Genomic DNA, 25,900 nt, shown 5'->3' with positions numbered 1-25,900 from the left:
CGCGGCTCTGCGGGTGGGCAGCGCAGGTGCCACCCAAAAATCACCTTGAGGGGCTTTAAGTGATGAAGCTGCCAATAACCGGAGCGGAGGCCAGCGCTCCCTGCCTGGCACGCTCTGCTCAGCTGGGTGCAGTTTGGAGCACCGGCAAAAAGGGTTTTTTTTTAAACTTTAATGGCTGTAGTTAATATTTACCACCACCTTTGACACCAGGAGAAAGGATGCTAAGAATCTGTGAGCTGAGCTGCCATCCTCCTCCCAAGTGGTGGGAGAGGTGGAGGAGGGCGGTCGAGGGGGAAGGTGCATGTGTGGGGGGACCCCACCGGGTGCCGTGGGTGGTTGGGGTGCCGGGTGCCTGCTCACGGGCTTCCATGGCAGGGCTCCTGCATGTGCTGTGCAGGATTAGTCCCGAAAGCACTGGGCACATGCTGGTGGGGCGCTGGTGGGGCACTGGTGGTGGGTCTGTCTCCCTCCTGTTGCAAGAGGCGTGCTGAGCCGGGGCTCGCTGGGGCAGATTGTGGGCAGGGGTCTGCTCATGTCCCAGGAACGGGGTCAGAAACTGGACTTTTGGGAGGTTATGGCTTTGAGCAGCAGCCATCCTCCTTCTTGGTGCCCTGCTGCTCTGCCGGACCCAAATTCAAGTTGTCTAATAGAGCGTGTGTCTGGGGCTGTGTCAATCTTAGCTTCAGCGTTAAGGTTGAGTTGAATTTTGATTTTTCTTTTTTTCCCTCCCCGCCTTAGAACAGGGAAATCAAACTGTAATGTATGGAGGATACAGCACGTGCTCTGAGGGCATGATGAATTTCCCTATTAATTTAAAAGGAGATCTGTTCATTCTTCCCAGTTAAGATAAATTTGAAGATGTGTCCTTGTAAAGACAAGTCAGGAGTGTAATTCTTTTTTGCCTTCAATGGTCCTTCTGAAGTAAAATTTCTCATACCCAGAACTTGCTGTAATACTGCGTACAGGCAACTTGCGACAATTTTTGGACTTTCTTCTTGTGACAAATGTTGCTTTTCACCTACTGTATTTTAAAGCAGAATTTCCTGGAGAACTGGCCTCTCGCATGATGGGAACCATTGTCAGTCTTCCCTAGGATGGCTGTCACAAGCCATTGCTTGTGTCAGAACAACATATTTTTGGGGAAAAAAATCTCAATGTACGGTTAAGAACTCAAAGAGCAATGAGAGAGGTGTTACACTTCAGGGGTTTCTCATCACCGCTCATGCTGCCCGGCCTCTCGGGTGGGAAACAGCCCTGCTTTTAGAGAAGAGAGAGGGAGGGACACTAAGGGGGAAATGGAGAAGAAAAAATCAGGGAAATTGGAGGACAAAGGGTAAAACGTGTGTGTGCGGGCAGGAATGCGGCTGGCAGGGAGCAGCGGTTGGAGGGAGCAACCCCAAAAGCCCCGTCCACGGCACTGCCTCTGCATGCGATGAAGTGCTGCCTGCTTTGGCTGGTAGCTCTGTCTTGTTCGATGTTTGTGTAGGAGATCTGGAAAATGTTCCTGGGCTATTTCCCAGGCAGAAGCTGCGTGCTTCTGAAGCTGAGACTGAGCGTTCATGGAAGAAATACGGCTCGTAATTTTATCCTTAAAACAAATAAAACAAACATAGGCCTTCTTTCTGAATTTTCTAGCATGAAGAAGTGCCAGCAGGATGTGGTGCTGGGATGTTCTCAGCTCCCTTGATTGCTTTATGGCCTCTCCCCTGCTTAAGAATCAGCTTGACCTGATCCCAGACGGCCGTGCCGTCAGCGCAGGCTGGTGTCACGTGGACCGGTCGGTTTGCAGGTGTTGGCCAAGGCTTTGGCCAAGGAGGTGTGATAGGTCCTCCTGGTATGGAGATGGGGGATGGATAGGAGCCTTCTCCTCCTGCTCCGGCGTTGCAAGACATCTGCTTGACTTGTTTGTGGCTTCCTGTTTGGCATCTTCTGGGCAGGAGGGAGCTGGCAGAGGCTGGAGGAGGGAATTTGAGTCACTTGGGAGTCCTGTGCCAGAAAGCCTCTGACTCAGCCCAGCCGTGGAGAAACGAGTGTGGGATCCAGCAGCCTCTCGGGGTGGGAACCCGTGAGCGAGCGTGCAAGTGTTCACTTGCACTGCATGTCTGCGGCCTGGCGCGGGGTGGGGAGGGTGAGCAAGGGGAGGGAGGGGCAGGGGCTCCTTTGCATCTCCTGCTACGCGGCTCTTGGGATTGCGTCAGGGCTCCGGCCGTGGGTGGGGGAAGCCTTTATCGCTCCCAAGGCCTTGGAAGCGGTGTGCTGGCCGGGGGCCAGCTGACCTACTTGGTAGCGTTCAGGCGAAGCGCGGCTCACCTCCCGGCAGCGCCGGGGATGGGAGCCGGGCTCTGGCAGCGGGCAGCGGCACCCGGCAAGCGTTTCCCCCCCACCCAACAGTCCCCACAGGCGTGCAGGTGTTCTCCTGCCACCCATCAGTCTGCTTCCTGCACAGGCCGTTTAGGGGTTAAGTTTCCTGCTCTTTCGTGAGGCTGCTGCGTCGCTTTCTTCCAGAAGTCATGACTTTTACAAAACTTAATTGCTTCCCGCAAGCTTGCATGGCAAAGGCACAGCCACTGTACCGGTGGTGCCGGGGTTGGGATGATCCCGACTGTCCCCCTGTGCCTGATGCCCCATGGCCGCGGTGCTGCTTCGGGTATCGCTGGAGCTGGTGTGGTAGAGGCAGAGCCGCAGCCGGGCAGGGAGGATGGGGCAGATAACCCGCCTGAATTCAACTCCCACATTCGGAGCAGTGTGGGTGAAGGGGACCGTACCCGCTGTCCCTGTGCCTCGCCTCCACTCCTGGGGCTGGGCAGGTGTGGGCGCCGGGGCTGCCCCCTCCGACCCGGCGGAGAGGTGCAGCTGATGTCTGTCTGTCTCTCCTGGCCGTCCCTCCCGCTGCTACAGCTGGCGCCGAGCTCCGGAGCCCTTGCCAAAGGCATCGGGATGTGCGTGGGCTCGGGCTCCGCCTGCCTCCTCCAAGCCTGGTCGGTCGGTGTGCAGATCTGCTGGGGCTCCCACAGCCAGAGGCCTGGAGCCTGGGCTGCTCAGGCGCTGGTTTCAGCTCCGTGGCTTCTTGCTAAGACTTGTACCAGAGCTACGGAGCAGGTTGGTCTTGTGTGTTTGATCTTCCTTCCGTGGTGCCTGCAGCCCCAGCTGGTGCGGCTGGCTGGGGGGAGAAGGTGTCCTCATGGCCCCGTCCCCCCGTCCGACTGCTGCGGTGGGATGGGGCAGGGACCGGCCGGGAGTGGAAGGGAAAGCTGTGGACATGCAGCCTGCCAAAGCACACGCTTCGGTTTTTGCCATGCCCCAATTACACGAGGGAGTTGCAGCAGAGATAACTTTGCAGGAACATCCATTCCCACCTTATCTTCCATCAAGAACGCGTTACGTTGCCTACATCAAAGTAGATGCTCTGCTGCTTCCCTCCTTGTTGCCCTAATCCTCTACTTCACGCTGAAAAAAAAAATCAGAGTATTGCTCCACAATAATGAAATTCGAATGCTAATTATCAGCGTATTGCCTTCCTTCCCTTCGCAATGCCCTGCCTTCCAGCCCCAAATAGCTTTCCTCCCTCTTTGCTCCTCTCCATCCGGTTCTCCCACGCTCCTGGGCACGCCGTTGAGCCTGGCCTGGTAGAAGTTGTCCTGCAGGATGCTTCCCTCCCTTCCATTTAAGGACAGGAATTCCTTGGGGAGCCGGGGCGTGGAAGGGATCCCTCCCTGCGCCCCATTGTCAGGACTTCTCCCCATGCCTAATTATCGCCTGTCCCTGCAGGAGGCTCCTCGCCTGGCTGTTGGGCAGAGCCGTGGCATCTCCAGCCCGCCTGCTTCGCAGCCCTTTGTGGGAAGACTCTATTCCCTTTTGGGTGCCAGGCTTGGGTCTGGGAAGGGTGCTAACCCTCGTCAGGAGCGGGACTGAACCAAGCGAGCCTCTGTTTTTATCGGTGGGAGCCTGAACTGGCTCCTTGCATGTGCAGTGATGGTGAATGAAGAGGAGAACTTTATTGTGGTGTCCAAAAACATCTTCTGGAGAGAAAGCAGCAGAGTTTAAGCATGAAATAAATGGTGTGAAAGCAGGGCTCTGCCGGGGGTGGGATGGGTTGGCATGGCCCCCGCTGCCTGCGCTCGAGCGTGTGGCTAACCTCTCACCCTCCTCTCTTCCAGGTTCATGACTGGGAAGGGGCTGGTCATCTACCCGGAGATTGGGGATAAACTGGACATTATCTGCCCCAAGGCGGAGCCGTCCAAGCCTTACGAGTACTACAAGCTGTACCTGGTGAAGAAGGACCAGGCAGATGCCTGCAGCACCGTCATGGACCCCAATGTGCTGGTGACGTGCAACCGGCCCGAGCAGGAGATCCGCTTCACCATCAAGTTTCAGGAGTTCAGCCCCAACTACATGGGCCTGGAGTTCAAGCGGCAGCAGGATTACTTCATCACATGTGAGTCGCCCTCCTCTTCCTCGCTGCTGTCCCCAGCTCGGGGGAGCTGCGGGGGCCTGGAGAGTGTCGCCAGGCGCTTGTTCGCGATTTGGCCGGTGCAAACAGCTGACACATATGGAAAATATTTCCTCATGGATGGGAGAAGGGAGAGGAATGTGTCACTGGCCGAGCGGGTCACCGGCCTGTATCTGGCTGCTGTGCTGTGCCTTGTACCCCCTGCCCTGCCCCTGCCCGTGGCCGGGAGCAGGAGCGTGTCCCCCAGCCGGGGTCAGCCCTGGCATGGAGGGGCAGCGTGTGTCTGAAGCATTGTCACACCCGGAGTTTAATTTTGCTGCCATCTTCCTCAGAGGCTGGAGGCAAAGCATTTCTTGTAGGGCTTTGCCCCGGGGAGCTCCCAGTGGGGCAGTTGGGATCGGGAGGAACAATGACAGAGGAGATGCTCGTCCTCCTCTCTGGGTGCTGCCTCCGAGAGCAGCCCCGGCAGCGGGAAGCTGCCGGTGGTGCCCAGTGCTTGCTGTGGTCTAAATGGCTGTAAAATTCTGTATACTGGCTTGTTCACTTTGTTTCTTGGTATAGTGTGGCTTTATGGAGGGGTGAGGGAAGGAGGGATGAGTTTTCTCAGAGCCTGTGGTCCGTGCCTGCAGGGGACCATCGCACAGGGATGTGTCTGCCTGTGCTGGCCCCGGCGTGGATAGAGGGAGGATTCCGGGGGAGCTCGGCCCTCCCTCGGCAGCCGGTCTGGCGGTGCTGGACTCGGTGATGTCTGCCAGCTCGCTTTTCCCCTGCTCGGCTTCTCCTCAACCTCGCTGTTTCTGCCTGGCTTGGCGCGTTGCTTGTGAACCCGCGGCAGAGCAGCTGGCAAAGGGCACGGTGGCCACACGGCTCATCTCTCCCCTCGCTGTCATGTGCCGTGGGCTCGCCGGCGAGCAGCCCGGCGCAGAGGTCAGCTGCCTGCGTGGGAGGTGAGCGCTGAGCCGTGGGAGCTGGTGCTTTCCAGTCGGTACACAATGTATTTTTAGCCTGAAATCTTTGCCCTCGGAGGGGGTGGCGAGGATGTTGCAGGCAGCTGGGGGCAGGAGGTGCTCTGCCATAGCGCGGTGCCGCGGTGATGCTGCCAGCCTGGATTTCCCCAGCAAGCCCTCCCTGGGGCTGGACCTGGCTGTAGTTTTGCTGCAGAATAATTTGAGTAAACCTGGTGCTGAGAAAACAGCCGGGATGGGCTCCGGCAGGTCAGCCCTGAGCCCACCCTTGCATCCTGTGGCTGGGCACAGGGCGGTGGCAAAGGGGCTCGCAGGGGTTTCTGGTCACCTGTGCCCGGCACCGTGTGGCCGTAGGAGGGGTGATGGCTGGGAGGGCCTAGCGCAACAACCCGCTCAGCCTGTTCGGCACGGTGGCGGTGCTGGCAGAGACCGCGGGCTGTACAGGGCTGAGTCACCGTTTGGCGGGGCCGGTCTCTCCCGAGAGAGGCTCTGTCACCCTCGCTGGCCAGTTCTGGGACCATCTGCCTGGTGTGACTCAGGGGGCACAGGTGGGGTCACCAGCTTTGCAGCCGTCAGGGGTGCAGGCGACCCTCGCTGCAAGCCCAGGCGCCCTGGGGATGGGGTGGGGATGCCAAAAGCCCTGGCACAGGTTCCCTGCAGGCTCCCATCTCCCTTACCGCGAGTAACCAGGGCTGGCACCAGCCTGGTGGCTCTGGGACCCCGAAAGGTCAGCCCTTCTGCTGTCCCTCAGCTGATGCAAGGTTTAATTCAACAGCAAGCTTTCCCTGCAGCGGGCAAAGAGTGGGGAGAGGGGCTGAATGCACAGCCATGAGTCTGCCTTTTGTATGTTGGGCAAACATCTTGAAGCACTCGGTCAGCAGCTCCTCCGTGCTCGGGGGTCAAGTTCAAGCAGCGGCACGGTCGTCAAGCTAACGAGGGCTGAAAGCAGGGTCCTGCCTCGTGCCCTGCTGCTACATCCCCTGGGACCCTCAGGCTGCAGATAGCCCCCAAAGACAAATACGTTCCTCAGAATGAGCTCAGGAGCCTAACGAAGCGCTGGGGAGGAGAAACACGGGGGTCCCTCGCATTGCAACGCAGTCTGGCAGGAAGGTGCAGGCAGAGGGATTTACCAGGCTCTGAACTGCACAAGTTGTAAGGAGCTGCTTTGCATTTCACACGAAAACTCTTGCTTAAGTTAAATCAACCGCTCGTAGCTTTCGGTGGCGTTTTCACAAGCGGCCGACGGTGCGCTGCTGAGTACAAACGCGGCTCCCCAAGGGCCCCCATGGCTTTGAGCCGGTGCCAGCTCCCCTCCAACGCTGCCAGCACACCTGGGTCACCATCGCTTTGGCTTGCTGCAGCTCCGATGGGATGCACAGCCGGGGGTTTAGCTGGGGCTTTTAAACTCATTGCATTTTTGCCCAATCATTTTTTTTTTAATATGATTCTGCTACCACCGATGGGAATCTTCTCCCATATCTAGAAGTTTTTTTCTATATTTGTAATGCAATCCTGCTTTCATCCCAAGGTGGGGGGATCTCCCAAGACACTGCCATAAAATCCTGTTTAACCTCTATTTTCCGATCCCAGTCTCCCGTTGCAGCATCTCGGAGCTTGTATAGGGCTGGAATAGGGGTGCAGTGAGCGGGGTGCTCAGAGCATCCCTGTGGAGTTCCCCCCTCTCTCCTCGGAGGGCCGGCAGTGCCCTCTGCCCCCTCCTTGGACCGTTTCTGACTTTAATTTCTCTTGACTCCTCTGCGCTTTGAAGCGAGCCCCCTCGGCGCTGGGAGCGAGCGGCCGCTGCCAGCTGAACTTTGGCCCCTGGGTGGGCTGAGGATGCTCCTATGATCTGGGCGTACCCTCTGCCGAGCAGCCCCAGGAGCTCTTTCTGCCGAGAAATAAAATAGCCAAAAAAACAAAGTCAAAAGTCTCCCAAGCAGACCACCCACGTGTTGTCTTTTTTTTTTCTTTTTTTTTTTTTTCCCCTTCCCCTCCCTCTCCCCAAGCTTTGCCTTGATGCACAAAAGGTTTTTTTCTTCCTTTTCATTTGCCAGCAGCCCTAAGCTGGGGGGAAGCGATGCTGAAGTGGAGGGGAGCAGGGCGGCAGCGGGACGTGTGCCGCTTGGCCCTTGCCTTCCCCAGGAGGCTGGAAAACCTCCCCGCCGGAGCCGCTGCTCCCCCCCCCGCCTTGGATATGCCAAGCCTCGTTTAGGGCCACTTTTATCACGGAGGGACATGGCCCCAGCCCTCGGCTTAGCAATGAAAAAGGCTTTTGAAAGCGAATGTAACCTCTCCCCATCCTCTCTGAAGCCTTGCACCGAGCCCCTCCGCGCCAGCCTCAGGCTTTCGTTAAAAGCATCTTTTCTCCCGGGGCTGGGCAGGGGAAGGTGATGCTTCTTCCTAAGCCTTTTCATAAAGAACAAGATGCGGCAGCTCCTGCCTGCAGGCCCACGCTGGAGACAGAGGCTCGGTGGAGGATGTGGGGCTCCGGCAGGACATGGGGCACCGTCCCTGGGACGGGGCCCTGAGAGGGCAGAGAAGTTGGGAATTTGGGAATTGGGTGTTTTGCTCCATGGCAGACTTTGGGTTCGGGGCAGCCCGTGGTTTCTTCTGTCCTTGGTCTCTTGCGGCTGCCTCCCTGCCTGCCTTTGGTGTCTGGGTGGGAGTCTCCTGTCCCCGGTGTCCTGTCCTGTCCCCTCCCTGCAAAACCATCGTAAGCCGCAGGCAGATGGAGAGAAGCGCACAGTGGTGGCTCTCCTGGGCGGTTCCTCCTGCTGTGCTGCGTGGGAGGTAGGAAGGTGAGGTCCAACAGGAATGAATTCTTGCTTTTTGCCCCAAAAGAAAGTCCTTTTGGGGTCCCTCGGCCAAGCACAAAGCCATGGGCAGGCTGCTGGAAAGATCGATGGCGACTCCAGGGTAGCTTGTACTTGCAGACCTGCGTGTGGATGCGAGTGCTGCTGCCATTGCCTGGACCAGTGGTGAGGTTTGGATCATTCACACCATCCTCATCAAGGCAGAAGGTGCTTCTGGCTCATTAGCAGGCGTGCGGTTACTCCTCCCTTTGCCCCTGCCGAGCTGGTAGAGAAGCCGGTTGCTTGTGAATGGCTGAAATGGGAGGGAAGAATGTGTCCGAGTGCTTAAAAATAATCCATCCGATTGCTTTTTGGGCTAGCAGGAGCAAAAGGCTGTAGGAAGATGAAGACTGAAGACCGTTTTGTGAAGGTGCTGTCCTAGAGGTGGGGTGTGGGTCCTGCTTCGTGCCTGTGGGTCATCTGCCCCAGGTCCGAGAGCCTGACCATACCAACATTTCCCTTCAGCCCCGGTTTTTGCCAGTTTCTGATGATTTTCTCTGCTTCCTTGGCTGTCCGTGTCCCACTCAAATGGGACCTCCCCCTCCCTGGTGCCTGTGCTCCTGGGATGCTCGTGGGCAGCTCCGGCCCCCCCACAGCTTAGCCAGCCGTGCAGGTTCGGCTCTCTCCACCTCCCCTCCTAACTCACTCCAGCTCTTAATTGCGTTTGCTGCTACTCTTTGAACTTGCTCCAGTTTTACTATCTCTGGTAATGAGGTGCCTAGATAGAGATGCATTAATCCCGATGTCCTGGCAGCGGGGCGGTGTGAGGAGGAGCTCCCGGCGCGGCTCCTCGCCGTGCAGGAGCTCTGGATGCGGCCCAGCAGTGCCCTGCCTGCTGCTGGTGGCCACCATGCTCTGGCAAGGAGCTGCCTCGGGTGACGTGTTCTTCAGCCTAGCGCTTGCTTCATCCTTGGACACGGTGGTGGTGGTCCTGGCAGCCCTTTCTGTGTTTGATGGGGTGCGGGAGAGTGAAGACCCTCAAGCAAAGCCTCGCTCAGCCTTTTGATGCTCTCCAGGCAGCTGTTTGCAGATGTGATGGGCAGCGCCTTGGCCAACCAGCCCTGTGGTGTTTCTGCAGGTGGGATCTCTTGCCCATCCCTCTGCCAAGTCCCTGGGCGCAGTCGCAGTGTCCTACCTCTCCTGTGAGCCTGTTTAAGGGAAGGAGACCTCATTTGATGAGAATGCTAAAGTAAAAGCGAGGCCCTGGTAGATGTTTGCCCCATAAATCTAAGACGTTTGCTGTTTATTGTTAGTCTTTAAGCCCTTCAATCCATTTTTGATGTAATAATGTTCGTAATCCAATCTAACACTTTTTGGCAGCAAGATTCAGCGAGACCAGATATATTACCCTGAGTGTTTCTTTAAACCCCTTGTCTTGCATTTCTGTTTTTAGATGCAATTAGACTTAACCTGGCAAGAATTATTTGTTGTAAACCATCGCTGCCTCTGCAACGTGGGCTTCGTCCCCGGGCCTTTCTGCATCAGCATTTTTCCATAGCTTGTACTTCAACGTGGAGAAGGGGGTCACCTATATACTGCCAACTGCCAGAATCATCCTTCCTTCTTTCTTTTTGGGACACGTTGCCATACTTGTTTTTCTGGCTGTACTCCTCCAGCTTCCGAAATAGCTGCCGTTGGTTTGGGAAGCCTTTAGCCCATGCCAGCATGTGTGAGAGTGTCTGTGGAGCCGCTTGAGCTCCTTTCTGCAGCCCTTGGTATTTAATAATTTCCTCCCTGGTTCCTTCTGCCCCGGCGAGTGCCACGCTGGCTGCCCTTCTCCGATGGGTGCCGTGCCGGGGGGGTGTGGGGGGGGCCGGGTGCAGCCCCCCGGGGTGGTTTGTCAGCCCGCCAGCTCTTTGCTGGCTTTCTTTGCTGATTGCATTTGAATGTGGCCACTTTCATGTGCTCCTCATCTTCCGTCCCACAACTTGTTTGGTGAAGATGAGTTGAAAGCAAAAGTGCCGTTTGATGCCGTGATGAGAGCTATCAACTTCTGCTGATAAAAACCCAATTAACCGGCTTCCTCATTCTTCACCCAAATGGGCCGGTGCTCTGTGGATGCGCTGCGTCCTCATCCCACCAGCTTGCGACACACCTGCGGCGACGTGGAAAGCCTGGGCGAAGCAATGCTGTCCTGGTGGCATAACCGTCTGGTTTTGGGGACTGGCTTTCCTTCTCCATCCCCATCCTGCTGGGAGCTGCTGGCAGTGGGTGGATGAGACCCTCTCTCCGCAGGAGATGCTGCGTGGGAGCCGGCGGGCTTGCACCGGAGACAAATGGGTCTCTAACGGTGTCCCACTCCCAACTTCAAAGCCCGGGCGCTGGACATGTCAAACCCAAATAATGGCCCTTAGACAACACGCGGTTCCTTGTCTTGGAGGCTTGTCTGAAGACCGTGACCACAGTAAATGCGATTTTGTTGAGCCCTGTCCCTTAAGCCTCTGCCTCTTTTCTCTTCTCCTCCTCCCTCCTGACCTTTTCGGCTCAGCGCTGTCCCCGGACAGCCCCTGGCAGCTGATCTCATAGCTCAGCCTTTCACGGCCCTAATAGGGATGAAAAGCCCTATCAGAAAGGGCCAGTGTCCCACACCCAGCCAGGAGGTAAATACCCAGCGCTTTGATCTGGGGCCCTGCCTGCAACAAAGACCCCGGCCAGGGGTGCCGGTGCCCGCTTAACTCTCTGGCTGCTGGGCAAGCCAGCCCCTGCCTGCACCCGGTGGGCAGCTGCCCGCAGCTCTTGCACGGCCAAGGGCTCTCCCTGCCGCAGGCAGCCGGGCACCGGGTTGTGTCTGCCCGGGGAGACGGGCTGCCCGCATCCGAGGATGCTCTTCCCCAGGAGAAACGATTTCTAAGAGCATCTCTTTAACACTGACGTGACCCTTTAGTAGAAAATAAAACATATTTAACTCTTTGGTGCTCCTGAAAACCGAGGTGATGTGCAGAGGTGACGTGCAGCCCAGGTGACGGTAGCAAGGAGGTGACATCCAGCTTGCATCGCCTGCCTGATCCTGCTCCGCACCCCTTGACGCTGCTGGGGCAGTGCGACTCTGCCTGTCCCCCCCAAAAGGTGCTCCCTTTGCAGCTGTGGTGGAGGGCTAATACTAAAGCAGTCCCTTTGGTTTTGTGGTGCACACTGTGGCCATGCCTCTGCCCCCGTCTTCTTCCTTCCCTTCCAGCCCCTGCTCCCCCCGGCAGGTCCGCAGCAGTGGGGCACGGGGACCCCAGGGAATCCTCTGGAGCTGCAGGTGCATGGACCCTGATGGACCCTGCTCTTCGGTGATGGTCACCTACGAGGGCTTTGTCCATAACACTGGAAGAGATTAAAACTTGGCTCCTTTTGGACTAAACTTTCAGTTAGAGACTTGAAAAGCAGAAGAAGCCTTCAGCTTGACGAAGACTTGAAAAAAATCCCAGCACACAGGAGCAGCTGGGAAGGATCTGCAGCAGATAATGCAGGCAGCTACTTCCTTGGCATATTTTTTTAAATAACCACTTCTTCATCAAGACCTTCTCCCCAGCTTTTCCCCTGGGATCCCTGTTGCACTCTCTACTGCTCCTGTACCAACGGTGCTTTCTTGCTGCCAGGGCACCGGGAAGAGGCGTTCAGGCACCGCTGCGGCTCGGACCTGGCGTGAAAGGCTGCGTGTTGTAGCTTCAGCTGCAAGCTGGGATGCTGGGCGATCGCCCGGGGCGTGCCTGTCGGCCGTGGGGTGCTGGCTGTCGGACCAAGAGCACGCTGGTGGCTCCAAAAAGCACCCCGGGCACCGGGTTGTGTCTGCCCGGGGAGACGGGCTGCCCGCATCCGAGGATGCTCTTCCCCAGGAGAAACGATTTCTAAGAGCATCTCTTTAACACTGACGTGACCCTTTAGTAGAAAATAAAACATATTTAACTCTTTGGTGCTCCTGAAAACCGAGGTGATGTGCAGAGGTGACGTGCAGCCCAGGTGACGGTAGCAAGGAGGTGACATCCAGCTTGCATCGCCTGCCTGATCCTGCTCCGCACCCCTTGACGCTGCTGGGGCAGTGCGACTCTGCCTGTCCCCCCCAAAAGGTGCTCCCTTTGCAGCTGTGGTGGAGGGCTAATACTAAAGCAGTCCCTTTGGTTTTGTGGTGCACACTGTGGCCATGCCTCTGCCCCCGTCTTCTTCCTTCCCTTCCAGCCCCTGCTCCCCCCGGCAGGTCCGCAGCAGTGGGGCACGGGGACCCCAGGGAATCCTCTGGAGCTGCAGGTGCATGGACCCTGATGGACCCTGCTCTTCGGTGATGGTCACCTACGAGGGCTTTGTCCATAACACTGGAAGAGATTAAAACTTGGCTCCTTTTGGACTAAACTTTCAGTTAGAGACTTGAAAAGCAGAAGAAGCCTTCAGCTTGACGAAGACTTGAAAAAAATCCCAGCACACAGGAGCAGCTGGGAAGGATCTGCAGCAGATAATGCAGGCAGCTACTTCCTTGGCATATTTTTTTAAATAACCACTTCTTCATCAAGACCTTCTCCCCAGCTTTTCCCCTGGGATCCCTGTTGCACTCTCTACTGCTCCTGTACCAACGGTGCTTTCTTGCTGCCAGGGCACCGGGAAGAGGCGTGCAGGCACCGCTGCGGCTCGGACCTGGCGTGAAAGGCTGCGTGTTGTAGCTTCAGCTGCAAGCTGGGATGCTGGGCGATCGCCCGGGGCGTGCCTGTGCGGCCGTGGGTGCTGGCTGTCGGACCAAGAGCACGCTGGTGGCTCCAAAAAGCACCGCCGCACTTGGACTGTGAGACGTGCAGGGTGCAAGCAGGTTTGGCGTTAATGAATTGCGATGCATGGCGCTTTTCCATCTCTCTAATTTCTAATGATCTGTGTTTTGAATGCCTCTTGACCAGGCTGGCTGTGCTGGGGAGGGCTGCCCAGGTTGCGTGCGGCACCTTTAAAAGCTTGCCTTTCTGGGGAGAATTGGTTTTACTTGCCATTTGAAGTTTCTTTGCCCTAGGAATGATGATTTTTCTGCTGCTGCTGTGTAATGACTGTGCTCTTTGATCCCGCCTGGCAGCGCGGAGTGGGTGTTAACACAGCTAATTGAGAGCCGGCTGTGGCGGGGTGGGGGGGGGGGGGCACCGCCGCACTTGGACTGTGAGACGTGCAGGGTGCAAGCAGGTTTGGCGTTAATGAATTGCGATGCATGGCGCTTTTCCATCTCTCTAATTTCTAATGATCTGTGTTTTGAATGCCTCTTGACCAGGCTGGCTGTGCTGGGGAGGGCTGCCCAGGTTGCGTGCGGCACCTTTAAAAGCTTGCCTTTCTGGGGAGAATTGGTTTTACTCGCCATTTGAAGTTTCTTTGCCCTAGGAATGATGATTTTTCTGCTGCTGCTGTGTAATGACTGTGCTCTTTGATCCCGCCTGGCAGCGCGGAGTGGGTGTTAACACAGCTAATTGAGAGCCGGCTGTGGCGGGATGGTGGGGAGCAGTGGGGTCAGCTGCTCCCCCCTCTGCAATGGGGGTTGGCCCTAACTTGGGGGGCAGAGAGACCCTTTCCTCCATCCTTCACTCAACAAGTGGGCAAGTCCTCATCTGGATAGTCAGGGGCTTATTTAGCTTATATTGGAAATCTCCAAATCCTGTAACTTGGGGTGTTGCTGGAGACCATTAGGTCCGTGTGCCGGTGTCCTCCTGGAGCAGACAGCTGAGACCACCTCCTTGGGGTCCTGCTGGGACCCGAGGGCGACGTGTCAGCTCTGCAGCCGATGGCCCCTTGCTGGGGCAGCGCGGGTGCTGCCGTGCTTGCTGCCATGGGTGCTGCTGTGCAGAGATGTCAGCGAGCTCCTGCTCCGGCTGACGTGGGATGAAGTGCTGTGAGCCGAGGGTGATCCTGCTCCAGGCCAGGCTCCAGTCCTCGCGTGGATGCAACACTGGTGGGTGCATGGCAGCAGCGACTGCTCCCCCCGTGGAAGCAGGGCTGACTCCTGTCCCGGCTGTGGGGTTATTTGCAACTCTGGGCCAGGAATTGCACCAATGTAAACTTCCCCGCTGCCAGCAGATTCCTGATGCTTATGCAAAGTCTACCTTTAATTGCAGTGGGGTTTCCTCCCGGCTGTCCCACAGCGCACCCTGAGCTCCAGTCCCTCCCTGCTGCCCTGCACCTCCTCGGCTCCACACGCTCTCCCAGGCAGAAGATTTGCACATGAATCAGCCTCTCCGGTCCCTGATAACTTTGAATTTTCTCTGAGCCGCCTCCAGCCCGGCACCCAGGCAGCGATGGCGTAGCCCAAGCTCAGCCCACCCCGCAGCTGCGGTCTCAGCGCGCAGCGCTGGCTCCGTGTCCCCTCATCCCGCTGTGCAGCATCTCACGTGCGAGGAGGAGCTGGCGTTGGCATCGGCCTCGCTGGCGGGAGAGTGGCACTGTCCCCCGGCGAGTCCCTCTCCAGACCCTTCACAACAGATTTCTCAGTCGGTCGCAGATGTTTTGCTACCTAACTGAAGAGATTTACACCCTGTTAAAACGCAATAAGTGCTTTCCTCCTCTCCTGCTCCCAGCGGGGCCCACAAACGACTCTGGCAGAGCATCAGGTGGAGAATTACATGGCACTTTTTTCCTGACCTATAACCAGCTGCTTGGGGCTACCGCAGAGACTGTGCAAATAACCTTTCTCTTCCACCGACGCCCTCTTTTTTTTTTGGAAGGGGGTGGATAGACCTGAAGACAAAGGCTTTATTTAGTGCCCTGGTCCCCCTGAGCTGTGCGGGGAGCGAGGCTGCACGTGCTCCCTGGCGCGGGACGGGGATGTTGGGAGCTTGCACAGCTTGTCTACGTGGACGTCTCGGCAGCATTGGTGCAAAAGGGCTTGCGAGCGAGTAAGCAAGCAGTGGTCTTGGAACCAAGAAGTGCTTTCCGGCCTTGATGAGGTTACCTGTGATGTAGCTGTGGCTCTTAATTATGATGCTAATTAGGGTTGGTTATAATTTTTCCATCAGAAACCTGTTTTAATGGGAAATTAGGTTTTCACTTAAGCATTACTTGTGTTAAAGTGTCTTTTTCTATGCAATACTTCAGTGTTTGCCTGTTGTTCTCCCTTCGCCCCAGAAGGCACCCTAGACAGTCCCAAACCAGTGCTTAGGTCTGGGAGTGGTGCTGTGGCACACGAGGATGTGTGTGGGTGTGTCCCTTCTTACCCCCTTAACCCGGCTGGCGCTGCTGGACCTGCGCTTTGTGAACGTAGCTGCTGCTCTTTATAACGGTTAATTTAATATTATCTTTGTGGGGCGCTGACCCTGGCCATGAGGAGGTGAATTCCATCCCAGCCAGACCCAGTGCAATCGTTTTCATTCCTATTTCCAGAGGCGTATTTGAACCTGGTGATTTTCACATTGCGGTGTGTTTGCTGTTTGCTGGAGCAAGAAGCGCAGGCTGGGATGTCCGGGTTCCCCAGGGCATGCGGCGAGCGGTCCGTCCTCTGCAGTCACCCCGGCCGTCCCCTGCTTGCCGTGTGTGTGTGGGGAGGATGGAGGTGAAGCCCCGGGTTCCTCTGCTGTACCTTGGCCCCAGCCAGTGGGAGCGGACCAGAGCAGTACACCAGGCTGTCCCTTCGACAGCAAAAATTTGTGGGGTTTTGCAACAACACAAAATGATTACTATAGTCAATGCGGCCTGAATCAGCACCGTTAGGTCATTTCATCATACCTTGCTTGGAGACCCACCAGCGCTTGGCCATACCTGCTTGCTCCTCCTTGATGGAAGGACTCAGTGCGAGGTTGCGGTGGGGAGGCTGGCATTTCCCTCCCCAGTGCAGGGAGAGCTGCATGTTTTTATATATAAAATCTGTTTATTTAGCCAGGCAATTCCAGGGCTGGGCGTGTGGTGCTGGCAGGCGTTAACATCCCCCTCCCCTCCAGCCGCACTCGGGTGCTCGAAGGCTTGCCAGGAGGACGTAGCACTTCGGAGAGCTGACATCCCCTCCGAGCACCACGGCCATGAACAGGACCTTTGTGTCGGCTGGCAACTGGGTTTGCTGTGTGCCCCTCCAGCTCTGCGCCCCGCTTGGCGTGGGCGTACGCCGGCAGATGGGCCGGTGCGGCTGCGCCCGCAGGAGTTGGGTTGGGACCGTGCTGCTCTGCTGCGGCTCCTGCCGTGCCAGCTGAGCCCTAAGAGCCGCCTCTGCTCGCGGCTCCCAGCTGCTCCGGCGGGTTGAGGCCGTCAGCAAAACTGGAGCCAAGGGCTGGAGGGAGCTGTGGAGGCAAACTGTGCGCCCACACCTGGCTCTGCACATGAAGCAGTGGCGGTGGGAGTCTTCATGGCTATGCTGGAGGAGCAGCATGGCCATGAACCTCGGCACACCATCACCCAGTGCACGCTGGTGTGGATCCCACCGCTGCTTCTCCTGCAGCCTGCAGTGGTCAGCCCTCGGTTCGGTGGGTGTAACCTGCTGGGATCCCTGTTCGTCCCCTGCGGAGGCAGAGGGGAGGACGCGGGCTCCGCGTCCCTTCGGTGGTGTTTCCCTGACCCCAAGAGTTGCTGTGCTGCAGGCAGAGGGAACCTGAAACTGATTGCTGGGACACAAGGAGGGTTTGCCATTCAGTGCTTCGAAAACTCAGCTCCTGCAGTCCTGGGACGGGCTGTGTTCTAGGAAACACCCATGTTTTTCCGAGCTGTTTGTGTTTGCGGGATCCTGAGACAGTAAACCCTGAGGAGCAAAGAGGAGGATGCAGATAATGCACAGGGAGGGTGTTGCTTGTGAAACTCAGGTTTGGGTCTCAGGGTGCTTTGGAAGCTGGCAGGGCAGAGTGGGAAGGTTGTGATGGATGTCCCCAGCTCTGAGGACCTCCGCGTGTTTCCTACCCCGTGGCAACAGCCACCGCCGTGCACGGAGCAGACTGGACAGAGCTTTTTCCTGCCAGAAGGGGTTTTTTGGGTAATGGGGAGTAGGTGACGGTGGCAGCTGCCGGGTGGGCAGGCTGAGGATGCCTGCCCGTGGTAGTTACCACCTGGTGCCCACCGGGGTCGGCGGGGAGAAGGGACCCGGGGCAGTGCGGGCTGTCTGCAGGCTGACCCGCGGTCAGTCTTGCATGCCCAGCGTAGGTGTGGGGGACAGAGAAATCCCAGTTGGCACCGTGGCATCAGTCGACTGGCCGGCTGCGTGGACCCAGCAGTGTCCTCTGGGACACTGTGGCATGGCTGGGGCGGTGAGCTGGGGAGGGGGCAGCCCCCTGCACCCCAGGGCACCCCCGGGGTTAGCAGTGCAGGAGGACGAGGCTGCTCGGCTCTTCTCTTTCCATAGCAGACTGGGAGGCTGGAGCAGCTCTTGAGCTGCCAGGAGGGTGTGTGAAACCCTAGCCTTGCACCTCCTGCAGCCGTTTAGGGACGGGACAGGGCTGGGCTGGCTTGCACACGCATTTCTGGGGCTTCAGGGCCCCTTCCCGGTGCAGCTGCCTCTGGGCTGGAAGGCTGCTGCCGGCCTTGCTGGCAGCGTGACAGCGTGGGGCTCGGCTCCCCCCGCGCAGCCCCTGCCCTTGCTCTGGCAGCAGACCCAGCGAATGTGCCGGAGCTGTCGGAAAGGGCTTTGGGGTGATGTGTGCGGGGAGGAGGCGGTGGGCTCACCTCCCTTCAGCGTGGCTCGGGAAGGAAATAATAATAGTGGTGATACCGTGAGTGTAGGCTGTGTGCAGCAGGGCTGCATGCCCCTGCTGCCTCCCAGCTCTGCCGGAGAGGAGGAGAAGGGGGGCTGCAACCAAGCCACGCTCTCTGGGCAGCCCCAGGGCATTTGTGTGCAGTGGAGCAGGCGGGTGCCTCTGCTCGGTGACCTGGAAGTGGCTCTGCAGATTCCTCTGGGGTGAGACCCCCGGCCTGGGATGGGGATGGCCGTGACGGGGCTGGGCACCGGTGCGGCACCTCTGCTGATGCAACAACACCCGTACCAATGCAACAGCTCTACCAATGTAACACCCGCACCTCGGTACTGAGGGTGCATAAAACAACTTGAAAGTCTTGGAGGACAGGGAAGGTGACATGAGCTGGATTTTTATGTTAACTAGAGTCTGCTTGCAGATTTGCGCAAGGGTCTGTTGGCACAGTGTCTGAGCACACCGGAGATGCGTGAGGCATATCCTCAGGGCCACCCGTAGGGTCTTTACCTGTGCAGAGAGGGGCTTTCAGCCTGGTGTGGGTGTCCTGACTGAGCTGTAGCTGATCTGAGCCTGTTCTACACCAGCTGCCCCTCAGCAAGGTCGGTCAGTGCCTTCCCACCACCCCATCTGCTCCGGCGGGATTGGGGTCAGGCTGCGGGGGCACCCTGAAGCCCTGGCAGCGGGCGGCGGCGGTGCCGATGGGATGCTGCCGCCTCCACCTAAGGCTGTGTGATGGAAACGTGAATCTTGGACAGGTCTGGGAGCGAGGAGGGGATCACGGGGCGAGCATTCGGGCTGCATCCACGCAGCGCCTGGCTGGGTCTGGAGCAGGGCTGTGGTGCACAGATGGAAGAGTAATTAAGAATAATAAAAGGAAAGAGACTTGGATTCGCTACAGTCTCAGCACATTAATTGTGCTTTGGGGCCCAAATCATAATGGAGTCCTGCTAGAGGGAATCTAGAAGAGAAACCAAACGTCTTGCTCTGTCCAAAGCTGACCATTTAAGAGACCCTTGCCTTCATCTGCTGCCAGGTATTACTTCCAGAGTCTCCCATCTGCCAAAACCCAAGTTCTCATTTGAAATATTTTTAGGGAAGGAAGAAAAACTACGGTGACGCTCTGAATGCTAGCGGTGGGGAGGCAGAGTGTGGTGCACTGGGGACAGCACGTGGCACTGCTTGCTGCTGGAGGTGGAAACATGGGGTTGCTGGGGTTCTCCTCCCCACAGAGGTGTCTGTCCCAGTTGGCTGGCCTGTGTCATTGGGCTGGGACTTGGCATTTCGCTGGTCTCCTGCCCAAGGACTGGGGTGAGTTGTGCCAGCAAGCAGAGGTCCTCCCTGTGCTTCCATGCAGGCTGAGCATCTCTTCTCAATTGACAAGCAATTACATGGTTAATGGTATCAATGTTAAATCCTCATCACTCAGCAGCCTGAGGCTTAATGCTTCATTAAGGCAAAGGCATCTAATAGCTCTCCGGGCTGGGAGAGGCCTTTTCTTTAAGCCTGAGTAGAAGTCATCTGTCCAGAGGCTGCTTTTGCTCTCCTGATCCTACAGCCAAACTGTAAGTCCCTCCAAAATGGAAGGGGGGCAGGAAAATGCTCCCATACGCTCCGCGTTGCTGGGGCTGGCCGGATCAAGCCTTGCTGATGCGACGGAGCTGCACGTTGCAAATGTGGCGTGTGGAGATCACGGCCGTCGTTTGAGACCTGCCATTTCCTATTCCCCTGGGTATCCCCAGCTCCCTGCCTGTCTTCACTCGTCATTTTATAGCTCTGCCTCGTGCTACCGCCCTGCGCCCACCTCTCCCCGAGCTCAGGGCTGCCTCTCGCCTCTCCCTGCAGCCCACTGCTGTGCCTGTGTGTTTAACCTTCTCTTCTGCATTACCATGCATTTATTGATGCTGAATTTCATCCGCCGTTGAGGATCGGTGGTGCCTCCGCTGCTCTTCCGCAAGCGCAGCAGCAAGTATCACAGACGCTTTGGGCTTTCGTCTCGCTGCTCGCCAGGTGCCTCCCGGATTGCGTGTCTCTGCTGGAGTGGTGCTGGCCTCGGGCCTGATCCTGTGGCTTTCTGCTGGTAAATCTTCCACTGTGAAAGCAAGAAACAGCGGGAGGATCAGCTCTCCATCTCTGAGCTTTGCAGTGAAGTGCAACGGAGGAGCCTGCAGTGCCGCCGCCGCAGCACCCTGCCCATGGGTCGGTGGGGACACCCCGGCTGCAGACCCCCGCCTGCCTCCGGACCTGCTTCTCAGCAACACGTCAGTCTGTCCTACGTGTTTATATAAAACTTGCCAGAAGTTGTACTCTTTTAGCCATTTGGATGGGATTTTGACTTTTGGAAGCCTGGCTGGCTGTGTGGAGCATCTTGCTTTGCTTTGGTTTGGCCCATTTTGGATCTATATGGAGCGTGGCAGCGTGTGTCCTTGTTTCAAGAGGCTGCACCGGAGACAATCACCATGGTTTTTGCAAGTGTTTTACCCTTTTAGCTGCCCCTTTTTATGTTCCCTCAAGTAGCTGCTTCATTTTTTTTCATGCAGTTCCCTTTCAAAGCTACTTTCTCCCCTCATCATTATTATGATCAGAACAAGAAGAGGCTTCTTGAACAAAGTCCTGTGTGCGGCGCGGGAGGAAGGATGCTCAGCTGTGTCCCCTTCTCCGTCCCTGTGACTCCAGCTGCCATTCCTCTGTCCTGTTTGGACCTTTAATATTTTTGTCGTATCCGAATGCAACGTCTTTGTAGTTATTTTGGAGGAACTGCTGTCTCCCGTTACTGCTGTGTGCTCTACCTTTGCAGGATCTCCTAGTTCCCCACACTCGAGCCATACTTACTCTGTAGATCGTTTTGATATAATTATTACCTTACAAATAAGACCTTATGAGCTCTCGCAGAAGCTGGTTTTTACAGACTGCTGTGTTTTCCCCTGTCCCGCTGTGTTGCAGCATGAATGGGTGAAGTCTGTTCGAGATAGAGCAACCCATGGCATGGTGCTGGGAAGCTGTTCATGGAACTGCTTCAGGGCCATGAGCTGGGACGTATCGGCTTATTTCATCCCAAAACCAGTGCCTTTGGCCTGGTAGAACTGGGCTTCTGTGCCTTCTGCCGGAGTTAGCTCCCTGAGGTGTTTTTATGCGGAGTTTTTGCTCAGGCCCCTGACTCCGGTTCACGTTGGGAAGAGCTTGTGCAGGCTGTAGGGGGATGTTTCTCCGGTTTCCCAGGCGTTTGCATCGGGATTTGTGCTGACAGTGCTCCTGTCAAAACGCCTGCCAGCGAATCCCAGATGCGTGGATGTACGGCTCCGGCCAGGGAGCTGCTGGCAGGCAGAACCCCGTCGCGGGAGAGGCGATAGCTCAGCAAACATCCCGATGACTTTCTGATTAGTAAAACATTTGCTAGTGTTTCACACGAGAGCCTTGATTACACAGAGGCGTTTGGACGGAGCTGGTGGACTTTGAGCTTGCATCCTGGTGTGATCCAAGCTTGTTTTCCAGCGTAGCCCAGCATCGAGTCCTCATCGAGGCACCCGAGGGTCCTGCGGCTGGAAAGGAAGCACAGAAGAAAAAAGAAAGACCTTGCTCCGTAACCCAGCCTCTTCCCATCACCTCCTCGCCGACACCCAGCGGGGTCTGATGGATTCGTCCCCACTGACCATCAGTCACCCGCCCTCCCCAAGCCCGAGTTTTTGCGGGGCGGAGGCAGGAATTGGGCTGCACAGGCAACCTGAGACCCCGGGGCTGAGTTTTGGCATTGAGGCTCGGGCTAGGTGTTGGCTGTACTGTGCTGGCTGAATCCTGCTTTGCTTCACTGCCTTGTCTCTGTAAAATTATCCCCGTAGCTTCGTGATTCTCCATTGCATCGCCTTTCCTAAGCCCTGCTCGTGCCGTATGCCGTCGCCGTGCTCCTCCCAGGTTTTGTTGCTTCCCTGAGTGAATAAATCCCCGTGCCTGGATTTGGTGGAGCACCGGGATGGTTTGTGTTTGCCCTGGTGGATGGAGGTGCCGGCTTGAGAACCGTCCCCGGTCACCGGGGAGAGCCGGCTGCGTGCCAGAGCCGCCCAGCCCATCACCCATCTCGGCACAGCATCCACCGGGAGCTCGCTGCTGCCGGCGACGAGGGCCCTTTTGGGGCCAGAAACCAGTTTTTCGAGTATGTTTAGCAGAAGCTGCCATTTGGGTGCTTAATCCTGTAATCCTCTGGTTTGGGTTTTTTTTTTCTCTCGTGTCCCCCCCCCGCCTCGAGCTGTCCCCACCGTGGCAGAGGGTTGGCGGGCGTGTGGGTGGGGGTCCTTTCCTGCTTGGTGGCAGCGGGAGACGTGCAGCTCCCTGCGCTCCCGCAGGATCTAAAGGCTTAAAAATCTGTGCCGTCTAAAGCAAAAAGTTAATGTGAATTTAACTGACTTCTGCCCTGCAATTAAAGCCACTCAACCCCATTGGGGCTCTGAGTTTACATTCTTTACTGAGGCACAGGGTGTAATTATATATGTATAATTTAAACTGTGCATATGCATGTGTTCCTATTATACACCAAGGAGCAAAGGAAATTATCCAGGAATTAAAGGGGGAGGAGGGTGCAGGCGCGGAGAATGGCTTGCTTGTGTGGATGTGGCAGCCAGGGGAAGCTGGAAGGATCACATCCTCACCACTGCAAACATCTTTTGAAGGTGCAAAAAACAACAACTCAGTGTATTAAACACTTGCGGTGGGCTCCGGACTGGGGCATGAAGAAGTGGCTGCAGCAGGGGGGTCAGGAGTGAGCTCTCGCATGAGGAGGTGCCGAGGTCCTGCTGGGTCCCTCGGGGTGCCTGGGGACAGCGGGGACCTGCCCAGCAGTGCCCGGGGAGAGCTGGGACATGTCCAGCGGTGCCCTTCCAGCGCCCAGGAACCCTGCCTAACGCTCCCTCTCTTTTCTTGCAGCCACTTCCAACGGGACGCTGGATGGCCTGGAGAACCGGGAAGGAGGGGTCTGCCAGACGCGCTCCATGAAGATTGTCATGAAAGTGGGGCAGGGTGAGTCCTTCTGCGTCCTGAGGTCTCCCATCGCCGAAATGCCCTTGTCCAGCAAAATGTTGGCCCCTGAACCAGGGCCCCTGTCCTGCTGTGGTGGGGTGTTCTGGATTCTGGGGAAACTGAGGCCAGACCAGCTGCTCCCTGGAGCCTGGGAGGCCTCCTGGGTTAGTTCAGCAGAATTTCGTTTTTAGGATCTTCTTTTCTCCCATTTCTCTTTTGCCAACACTTGCACATGTTTGGTGCATTGGGATTAAAATGGAGTAATTGTTCTGCGTAACCTCGTGGTTGGTGTCCCGGTGGGAAGCTAGCTCAGCGCGGGACCCATGAACTGTGCAAGTGCATCGGTGGGGGGGTTGGCACGGACGGTGCCCCTGTGACTTGCCGGGCACCCGAGGAGGGGTTCGAGCTGGGCAGGCATTAGTGCTTGGGCTCAGTGGGGTCCTGGCAGCTCTTAGTGGCGGTGGCCACCACGTTGTGGGGACAACCCAGGCCAATGGTGGCAGCAGGACACGGAGGGTATTGCTGACGGTGGTGCTGTGGCAGAGTGTGCTCTTCTCCTGGAAGAAGCTCCCCAACACCTCCCGTCCCGAGCTGCTGGGTGCCTCTCAGCCCCAACGATGCCCCGGGCTCGTTTTGGCCCCCGACTCGGATGCAGAGCTCCTGGTGGCTGCTTTTCATTATTGTGTTTTCACTTTGGGGCCAATATTTATAATAAACAGAAGAAGCAGTGCTGCAGCCTTGGCAGGCTCCCTTCCCTTCCCGTTCCTCCCACTGCCTGTGCAAGAAACTTGCCCCAGCCCACGCATGGGAGCTCAGAAAACATAAAAGCAGGGGGGATTAGAGTGGGAAGCTGCTTCCCACAAGCCGTGAAGCAGCTCAGCCTTGCTCTGTTGCTCTCGGCAGCTCCCATTGCTCCTGCATCTCCCTTGTGCCCCGTGGGGGGTGGCTGGCTGGGATTTTGGGGGCAGTTGCTCTTTAGGTGGGGGAGTGAGCTGCTGCCGTCCAGGTTGACTCGAGGTTTCTCACAATCCCCTCCTTCTCCTCCCCAGATCCGAACGCAGTGATCCCAGAGCAGTTGACAACAAGTCGGCCGAGCAAGGAGTCCGACAACACCGTGAAAATCATCACACAGAGCCCGCGCAGCAAGGTCCCCGCGGTGGAGGAGCCCGGCAAGCCGGGTGGGTTTTGCTGGGGACACCCCAGGAGAGGGATGGGGGGCTCTGCCTGCCGTCGGGGCCGGAGGTTGGCAGGTAGCTGCTGCCGGCAGAGCAGCTCCAAGCCGGGCTTGTTGCATGGATCCCGGGGATACCAGGCGCTCCGGAGCAGGAATACAGATGGGTTTCCCGTAAGCGTTGTGCCCGTCTCTGCCATCCCCACTGCTCGCAGCATCTCCTCGCCCCAGCCCTGCGCCTTCTGGCCGGGGACCGCTTGGCTCACGCAGACAGCCAGGCTGCGGTGCGGAGCAGCTCGGGTTTGTTTTCCCAGCTCTGGTATGTCCTGGCAGGAGCTTTGCAGGGAAGTGCTGTTTCAGCACTCTCCTCCTCCTCCTCCTCCTCCTCACTGCCCATCTGTTCCTCGCAGTACATCTGAGAGGGCTTGGAGGAGGTTAGGTCCTTGGGTTTTTGAGCTGAGCCAGTGTGAAAGCCCTTTGAAGGTGGTTTCCTGAGTTCCTGACCCTGCTGAGAGAAAAGTGAAATCAGATGAAGTAGGGAAGAGTTGCTCTTTTCTTCTCGCCCGGTATGGCCAGCCAAGCACTCTCCCTTCGGGGGGCTGGGGCTGCCCTGGCCCGGGGGTCAGGAGGAGGCGAGGGGTCAGTAATTGGATATCGTGGGGCTCCAGGTATTAGAGCCCACTTTCACCAGAGTGTCCAGGTCTGTTGTGGAGGGCAGAGTCTCCCGGGGTCTGGTCTGGTCGTTACCCGGACACGAGCAGCGCTCCGGTCCATCGGCCATGGGGGTGGAAAGGGGGAGCAGCAATGCAGGGTGGGGGAGAGGGCACGTGGTCCCTCCTCTGCAGATGTCCAGGGCTCCTGCCTGCCCTGCCCAGAGCCTGCTATGATCCAGGGCTCACCCACCCCGCAGGGTGCGATCCGTGCATGGATGGAGCATGGAACCAGCTGCGTGGAGCCCCTCACAGAGGTGGGGCGCAGGCTGCCCACCAGGCTCTGACACCCCTCTCCCCTTGCCTTGTAGGCTCTGTCAACCAGGATGGCCAGGAGACCCAAGGTCCCAGCGATGGCTTCTTGAGCTCCAAGGTGGCCGTCTTTGCGGCGATTGGTGCCGGCTGCGTCATCTTCATCCTCATCATCATCTTCCTCGTCGTCCTCCTGATCAAGATCCGCAAGCGGCACCGGAAGCACACGCAGCAGCGAGCCGCAGCCTTGTCCCTCAGCACCTTGGCCAGCCCGAAATGCAGCGGGAACGCGGGCTCCGAGCCCAGCGACATCATCATCCCCTTACGGACTACAGAGAACAACTACTGCCCGCACTACGAGAAGGTGAGCGGGGACTACGGGCACCCCGTCTACATTGTCCAGGAGATGCCCCCCCAGAGCCCAGCCAACATTTACTACAAGGTGTGAGGAGCAGCCTGGGCAAGCCGCCGATGCAGGAGCACGGGAGCGCCGAGCGCGGGGGGCAGCTGCCCCCCGGGTCTCCCCACGGGCGGTCTGGCGCCGGGAGGGAGGAAGTGAAACGAACCCCACGGCACGGCGCAGGGAGCGCCAGGGTCCGGCGCCGGAGAGCGGATGGCTCACTCGCGTGCTGATTCTCCCCTTTGTATTTAGTTTTGTAGTTCTCAGCTTTTGTAATCCCGAGACTTGAGGGTGAGCCTTCAGCATCCTCCTCTTCTTCTCCAGACTGTGGCCGGCCGGGGGGTGGGCGCTGTGCCTTTCCGTGCTCGGCTCGGGCCCCGCCATCAAACCCGGAGACTCCACCTCCCCTTTTCGTTTTGGGATTTCTCTGCGTCACCCATACGTCCTTGTGTGAATGCCCGTGCGGCCTGGCGCCGCATCAGCCGGCGCTGGGGCCC

At 57.6% G+C, this 25,900-nt stretch overlaps 1 protein-coding gene across 1 annotated transcript; it reads left to right on the top strand.

Moving 5' to 3' along the window:
• Positions 1-4,159: 4,159 nt before the first annotated feature.
• EFNB1 (ephrin B1) lies at positions 4,160-25,885 on the top strand. The gene is made up of 4 exons (XM_009287992.2): positions 4,160-4,435; positions 22,778-22,870; positions 23,920-24,048; positions 25,063-25,885. The coding sequence occupies exons 1-4, from the start codon at positions 4,162-4,164 to the stop codon at positions 25,449-25,451; spliced, it is 885 nt and encodes a 294-aa protein (XP_009286267.1). The 5' UTR covers positions 4,160-4,161; the 3' UTR covers positions 25,452-25,885.
• The last annotated feature ends 15 nt before the right edge of the window (positions 25,886-25,900 follow it).

Source organism: Aptenodytes forsteri, unplaced genomic scaffold (assembly GCF_000699145.1).
Source record: "Aptenodytes forsteri isolate BGI_AS27 unplaced genomic scaffold, ASM69914v1 Scaffold72, whole genome shotgun sequence".
Taxonomy (NCBI): domain Eukaryota; kingdom Metazoa; phylum Chordata; class Aves; order Sphenisciformes; family Spheniscidae; genus Aptenodytes; species Aptenodytes forsteri.
The sequence above is the reverse complement of the archived record's forward strand: the minus strand, read 5'-3'. Positions and strand labels throughout refer to the sequence as shown.

Coding starts and splice junctions, on each gene's coding strand:
- EFNB1 (XM_009287992.2), top strand. CDS start 4,162: ATGACTGGGAAGGGGCTGGTCATCTACCCGGAGATTGGGGATAAACTG. Junction 4,436..22,777: donor GCAGGATTACTTCATCACAT/GTGAGTCGCCCT, acceptor CTTTTCTTGCAG/CCACTTCCAACGGGACGCTG. Junction 22,871..23,919: donor TGTCATGAAAGTGGGGCAGG/GTGAGTCCTTCT, acceptor TCTCCTCCCCAG/ATCCGAACGCAGTGATCCCA.